A 7,823-nucleotide genomic window follows, 5' to 3' on the forward strand; every position below is an offset into this window, starting at 1 on the left:
TCTGAAATCTGCTATTATTCATAGACAAACCTACCTAGGAACTGGAGTGAATGGTAACCCTAATAAACAACCCTATTTAATCTGTGGCGTCGGCTGTCAGTTTCTGTCAGCTGTCACTTTAACTAAACTGTCATTTTTCAATTTATTTGCATTCAGGGTCAGGTTATAAATTAGATTACACAAAACGTGGTGCTTCGCTATCCATACAGTCGAGTACGGCAGTTTATTATCATTTATATATCAGTATTCATATAACTACAGTGACAAACATGGATTGGGAGCTCAAATACGGGGAGTTATCGAAAGATAAAGAGTTCGTTTCCAACTGTGAGAGTTTGAAAGAGGGATTACAGGAAGTTCAACAAGTACTGGACCAATTATTGCCGCTAAAGGAACAGTACGATAAACTGACGCTACCGGCACAAATTGAATTAGATTTGTTCTTGGCCTTCAGTATGAATTGCCTGCAATGGATTAACATGAGAATAGAAGGAGTGGACCCAACGAAACATCCAATCAAAGATGATCTGCAAAGAATCAAAGTTGTGATGAAGAAATGGCAAGAAATCAAAGACCGGGATAAAAGGCCTACGGTTGATGTGGAAGCAGCAAAGAGGTTTATCAAGAGTGGTCTCTATGACCCATACAGAGCAACTGGACAGCCTAAAAATAAAAAAATAAGATTTGATGAAAATGCTGAGTAATGTTTGTTATTAAATTCTAAAATCATTAAGACTGATATTAAGATTATTGTTTAAGACTACATAAGCACCCAGTATGGAATCAAAAATAGGGTATTTTTTAATAATGCAAGTTAACTCATATTTAAAAGGAACTAATACCATGTAATTAACTATCCATTAGTTTAATTTAAATAATAATACTGTTTGATTAGTATGTAATAACTTTTATGTCATCCATATACCACAAGTCTGATGTTTAATTACAAATTTTACTAAGTGTTATTCTCTCTGCCTGTATGCAATAATCTCTTTGATTAATTTACAGTATAAAATAAGAAAAAACTATTTCAACCAGTATCTTAGACAACTAAAATTGTTGATAAATTGTATTTAAAGTTTGACAACTTAGTAGAGCTTTAGCATGCACAATTCATCTATAATATGATTAAGAATTCTGTGTATTTACAACATTAATTAGCTATATTATACATACTACTAATAGCTACATAAGTGTCAGGTCATTAATGTTCTAAATTTGGTATTTTGTATACCTCCAATGACAGTGAACATTGCATACAAAGCTCTCTAATAAGTTGTTAGACTATAGTGTAAGTTTTTTATTGTAAATGAGGTATCTCATTATATAAAATAACTTTACCAGATGGTATCAAAACCTACAATATACCTCAGTTGTTTTTGTTCTGTACAAGAATAGAAAACAAATTGGGACTCCACTCATAACTCAGTTGAATTTTACAAATGGAAGAAAATTTATACAATGTATGTTATGAAATGTTAAATCTGTAATAATTCAGAGTGTTGCAAAAGCAAAGGTATATTTTCTTTGCCTTTGCATTAATGAGTTTCCTAACTATAGTTGTTTGCTATCTCTGGTTTTCATTCTGGAAATCATAGACTATGAAATAATGTTTTTAGATACAATCTGTATTTTATGTGTTGTTTTTAAAGTATTTTGTTAGTACTTGCTATTAGTTATACATATTGTAAGACCTTGCATGTAAGAATCTGCCAATACTAGGATAAATTCTTGTTGTAGTAGTATTTAAAAGTATAATATATTATACTATGTTTAAAGGATTCCTCTAGTTTTAATGTTTGTGTATTTTATTTTTAAATTGGTTATTTAGATGTTTGTAACTCCTGTGTAAATAAATGTACATAAGCTTTGATAAATGAAACCATTTTGTAAATAAAATGTTTTTATTCGAACAACAATATTGTAACACCAAATTCTGTCCATACACAATTTAAGGAATGTTATAAATTACATCATAATATTTTTTCTTAACATTAAAAACTTGATTATTTATTGTGAGAAATATTAAACCATGAAATATAAAATATTTTTATTTCACTCAGTTTTGCAGGAATATAAATAAATAGAATATAATTGCAGTAGTTAACTAAAGTTTGTTCTTAAATGTTCATTATTTCAAAGTAACTATTAAATGTAAATTGCTTATTTATAATGTGCTAGGTACTGCAAAACTAAGTACTCTTAGACATATAATAAATACACAAACTTCTTGTACTCTTTCCCACTGAATAAATTATAAAATAAATTTTGTAAATTGTAAATAATTTGTTTCCATTAAATAACTAGTCATAATAATTAAATGTTAAAAAGTCTAAACACTAGCTGAGAACATTCTGAATGAATGGCACCTAAGGATGCTTTTCCTGAAAAACAAATATCTTTTAATATTTTACTGTAACATGATATCTGATATTATTTTATATCAAGTTACAAATGGTAAATTTTTCGTCTCAGGAAAAGGCACCTTAAATTACTGTTTATGTTTGGAATGAGTAAAGTATTATCATAAAAAAAATCTTGATAAAATGACTATTTTTCGACTTGCAACACCAGGCCTGCTGCAGATATATTATCTCCAGCCCCTGCCGTGAGTTGTGCTTCAGTGCATATAAGTACTGGCGCTACACAAATTTCTACTTCTTCATCTCCAATTTTCTCTTCCCAACAGGAGACTGGCTTTGAGGGTTCAAAGAAAACCCTGCTAGTATTATCATTATCTGTGGTTGTAGAAAAACTGTCGTCTAATAAGAGCTTACTCTTGTCTAAGGCAATAACATGGCTATTGCACACATATCTATGTGCAGTCAAAGATGCTTTAGCCGCAGCGGCTTCAGTCCTTTTCCAGTTAGATTGCTTCACTGTCATTATAGCTTGGTAAGCCAATGTGTGGACATGAATGCGAGTTAGTTTTCTGCTGCTTTTGTATTGTTCGTTTTGGCGTCTGATCAGCAAAAATGTTTTTCGCATCTGGTCCAAGGCGGTCGCTATTCTTGGGTTAGAATCAGCAACAACACTGACTTCCCCATGTTCTAGGACACTGTATAAATTAGTTAATTCTTGTTCATTCATACCTACTGAGTCTACAAATGGCAAGACTTTTGTTGTTAGATGTTTCAGGAGTTCCAGATCGACATAGCTGGCCATTTCAAAATGAGCTAAAGTAGACATTGGCTGAGATAAAATTTGTTTCTTAACTAGATCCAGTCTTTCAGCTCTCAGATCTGAAATAAGAATATTATTATTACATTTTAGATTTATATGTGCTAAACCACGTTTCTTATCTTTGTTTTGTAAAATATTATGTTACTTCAAGATAATAATACTTATATACTAAATATACCTAATACATATACATGATCACAGTTCGATAAGGAAACAAAATACAGTCAAAAATATTATTAAACAACTATTTCTCACTCCCCTCAAGGCCACCATTACATAAATATTTAAATTATTCCTTTCAGGGCATGATGTCAATTTATTGTGTTTCAAATCCAATCAATTCAATCCAACAAAGACATTAAACTTTTGACTGGGTATTTAATACCTATTTCAGTACTGGTTACAAAATTATGAATAACCATAAATTCCTTACCTCTGCCATCTTCAGCCTTGAATGGATAATTATCCATCATTTGCAGTCCACTAATGACTAGAAGGTTAGGATTGAATCCAGGCAAGTGTTCACCAAACTTCTCCAAGGAACTGAGCAGAGGATTGTTTTCATCATTGTGCATTATGTATCTATTAGCTCTCGGGGCTTTCAACGCACCAAACTTCTCATCAGCTTTATACTCCAGTATCATATGAATATCGTCCCTTACTTCCTCAATACCATCATCTCCAACTATCTGTATCTCTTTTGGAATGTACTCTTTTAGTTTTTTGCTCATCTTTGCAGCAAATAGAACTTTCCAGCCTTCCATATGAAAGCGCTTTGCCATCAACGGGGCATTGCCACCGATAGCCCATCTTGAGTCTGACAGTTCCAAGGCTTGTTCAATCAGCTCATCATAAAGTTTCGAGTTGGACATGAATCGTCTGGAATTATAAAATTGTTCATTATTTAAAGTGGCATGAATTTATACAGAAAAATTATGACAAATAAAATTAGCCTTTATCTTGTAAAACATTAGGTTGATATTTAGTTACACTTATTTCCTTATCAGTTCGAGGACGTCAACCATAAATTATACTAATAACATGTTATTACTTATAGATAACTTACTCGGCCGCGGCACCATGTTTGAAGAAATACGCAAAACTCTTGAGGAATTCCTCTTTAGTCGCGATCTCGTTGAAATGTTGCGGGGTTCCCTTCAACTCTCTGTGATCCAATAATAAGGTTGCATTAACAAATAGGTCGTGACATGCGCCATAGCCGAGTGCAACTTTCGGCTGCAGATTTCCAGCTCCAACTCTGTTCTCTTTCTCCAAAAACAACAAATGTTCCTTCACCGGCGATAAACGAACATCTCCAACATCATTCTTACGGTAGTATACCGCGTATAACACTATACAGAACGATAATATAGAACCCAACTTCAAAGGAGCGCCAGCCATTATTAACGTTTAATTATGTATGTAATTTATAAATTGGAATGCATTAGTAATTAGCTACTTATGAGATCCACGTCACCTCATAGTTTCGGTTAAGCCATTTATGTATTTAATGTCTATTTCGACGATATTAATAAATTCAGTCCGAGGTGACGTTGTGTTTTGTGTGACAATTTGACTAGTGACATTTCATAAATGACAAGCACGTTATCAAAACTTTTACGGAGAATTGCGTAAATTGGAACGAGTTTTTAGGGTGTCAAAAATAATAATAAAATTATTGAAATTAATGTGTAAAGTAAAATCTAGAAATAAATGCATTTTTATTTGTTATATGGAAGTTTAAAGGTTTTATAACACAACAAATTTAACAAATGTTGGTTGAGTTACGGTTTTATTAGCAAAATTTATAATTGTAACAAAGTATCACTATGCTGTAGTGTTATAAACCGTAACGAAACGTAATCTTTACATGATTCCGGGCATTTCCGGGCGGGAAAAGTGAAAAGTCGGGATAGCAAAAAACGCAGTATGCACAATATGCACACTCAGCAGACATTTAAAAAGTTTGCTAATGAATGGCATGAGAGACCTCACTATTGTTTTTGTAATAAGTTTCATAATAAATTACAAGCATAGCCAAAAAAATAAACAAAACATACCTAAATAATTATTTTAGATTTTTATTTTAAAAATTAGTTTTCGATACAGAAAAAATAATGTACTTATCTTAACTAATCATGACATACGTACCTTTATAAATACTAACTAATATTAGTTTTTATTCTGTTTTTGGTTAAGTTAAGTAATACTTTCTAGCTATTTTCTTAGGTTTACATTGAAATTGTAGGTAGAGACCTGTCATGACGATTAATTTAAAAATCGACAATCCGCATCGTAAGCTTTAGCAAAAATCATGCAACTGTAATGGAGAAAAGAAGATTCTACTCAGATTTAAGTACTTAAAAAGAATCCGCCTTTTTATCGAGGCACAGAATTCGTTTTTAAATTGGAAAACCTTGTCTACGCTCCGTTGCCACTTTTGAAGACAGCACTTTCTGCGAACAAATTAAAGATGAAAACGTAGATAAGGTGTCTTGACACATCATGTAACTCCCTGAAGTTAGTAACATCAATATTGTTTTAACATTTGGCTATCGCGTTGGTATGTAAAGTGAGTAGGTACCTACTTCGTTAAGTGTGCGATGTGGGACCGTGATATCTCGCAAATGTTTTCGAAAGCCAAAAAACAGACCGTATAAGGCACAACCGGTCTCCTCGCTCGCCTAAAATGGAAGCATGTATGATGTTAAGCGCTTTAGGCGTAAATTGTCTGTGTCACGGTGTATCGTAATTAATTTTAACAAAGTTCAACTCATGCAATTTATTTTTATCTTTTGTTACCTACTTGACCTTTTGGCCTACCTACTTTTTGCCAATTCGAGCGATCTGGTGTTGCAGGTCAGCGAAATGGGTAACGTTAAGAATGTTATTAATGTGTTGAGTTAAAGTTCATGAAGTTCCAAGGTCCGTATTACCTTATACCCACGGTAATTAAAATACCGAAATTGGAATGTTGAAAATGAAATGTTACACAAGAAAAATGTAATCAAGTTTTTTTCCCTACGATCTGCACGGTACGGTAAAGGATGAAACGGTTACGATTAACGTGTAATTACTAATAACAACTTAACGTTATAAGATGTATTCTACCCTACTACCTATCAAAGTAAAAAATTGCTAAAAGTCGAAGAGAATAGGACAATTGAAAAATATTAAAGATGGATGAGATATGAGAGACATGTGACAGAACCAAATAAAAGTATTATTTGGTTCTGTCACATGAGCCTTGTTTTATTCTTACATTGTCTTATTTGCCTGCAGCCGCAGTTCGGACAATGACATGATAATCAGCAGTCAGTCAGAGCCCTGTCATGTTTTACATGAGTTTTATTTTAGCACATGTCACATGCATGACAATGTAAAATAATAATGAATTTTGAAAAGCGCCTTTGCGAAATATTATGTCTATTTATTGCAATTGTAATTAAACTACTTTAGACAGGCACTTTGCTGTTCTTCAAATTAAAAAAAAGTTTGTTTTTTCTGAAGTTTATGAAAAAAAGAATGAAGCGCTAGGTAACTAGGCATAATAATAAATTAAGACATATTTATAAACAAATACGTACCACCTTAAACATTATAACAACTACAAAAGGCGCGATTTTATCTGTATTTTAACATCTTATAACACAATAGAAGTTTTACTGCTACCATATTGAGCGATAAAGTTTTTTAAAAGCAAAATGCGAGCTGAAAAAGTATAAAAGCGTCCGAATATGGCTGAGTCACGTATTGTTGCCGCCAAAATAACGTGGAGATGAAATCTGTGTATGGTGTAACTGTCTGGCGCCGGTGGTAGTGCATTTGTACTACTGAAACTTAAGACTTGGAGTAAAATTATGATATTTATTATGCATAGATTTAATTTTATTTGGGAGTGTTGCGGTTTTTGCTCGTTTATTTGTAAAGTTGCACGTTTATAAGCAAGGATGTTGCTCAAAATCAAATCAAAATCACTTACCCCCGGTTCCTGAAGTAAATTTAACGGTAGTTTATCTATTCAATAGCGTTAAAATTCATGTAAAAAAGACGCTCTATAAACTACTCCCTGTGTAATGTACTCAGAAACCGGGGTTAAATGATTAACGGGAGTTAATCCCCATTATCAAACCACTTAAAGTTCAAAGGATAGGTTATCACCTCCTGGTAATCACATTCAGGAACCGAATTTAGAGATAAGTACTAAAAAAATTTCTAAAATGGTTAAAATGATTTATGTATAAGTCCTACTTACTTAGTCGAAGTAATTAATTAACAATTAAACGATTTCATCAGTCATTACTTATTTAATTACTTATTTGTCATAATGTCTGAAGTCCACAGTTTATTAAGTGGTAGGAGGCTCGGCAGTATCAGGTCGCGTGATTCATGCCGCTGAGGTCAGGATTACCAGTTCGAGAGAAATGAATGACTTGCCGTCGTATTTCAAGAGATTAGGTACTCGCGGACCTACTGTTTATTAACTATACTGTACGAATTTATATTTATTAAAATGTAATACTTAAATAAACGTGAATAATAACTGAAATAATGGCGCTTAGTAATGCACTGATATTTAAAAGAATGTTACGTCGTGGGTTGGTGACAATAAGGAATAGGCTTCTCATTGTTTTGTTTCT

At 32.6% G+C, this 7,823-nt stretch overlaps 2 protein-coding genes across 2 annotated transcripts; one reads left to right on the forward strand and one right to left on the reverse strand.

Moving 5' to 3' along the window:
* Positions 1-121: 121 nt before the first annotated feature.
* Rrp47 (Ribosomal RNA processing 47) lies at positions 122-2,285 on the forward strand. Its single transcript, XM_076120585.1, has one exon. It carries the CDS (start codon positions 270-272, stop codon positions 702-704), a length of 435 nt encoding a protein of 144 aa, XP_075976700.1. The 5' UTR covers positions 122-269; the 3' UTR covers positions 705-2,285.
* Positions 2,241-4,762, reverse strand: LOC142976953 (ADP-dependent glucokinase). Its single transcript, XM_076120583.1, has 3 exons — positions 4,250-4,762; positions 3,617-4,062; positions 2,241-3,242 (listed from the first exon to the last, which is right to left on the reverse strand). Exons 1-3 carry the CDS (start codon positions 4,582-4,584, stop codon positions 2,551-2,553), a joined length of 1,473 nt encoding a protein of 490 aa, XP_075976698.1. The 5' UTR covers positions 4,585-4,762; the 3' UTR covers positions 2,241-2,550.
* Between the last annotated feature and the right edge of the window lie 3,061 nt (positions 4,763-7,823).

Source organism: Anticarsia gemmatalis, chromosome 12, assembly GCF_050436995.1.
Source record: "Anticarsia gemmatalis isolate Benzon Research Colony breed Stoneville strain chromosome 12, ilAntGemm2 primary, whole genome shotgun sequence".
Taxonomy (NCBI): domain Eukaryota; kingdom Metazoa; phylum Arthropoda; class Insecta; order Lepidoptera; family Erebidae; genus Anticarsia; species Anticarsia gemmatalis.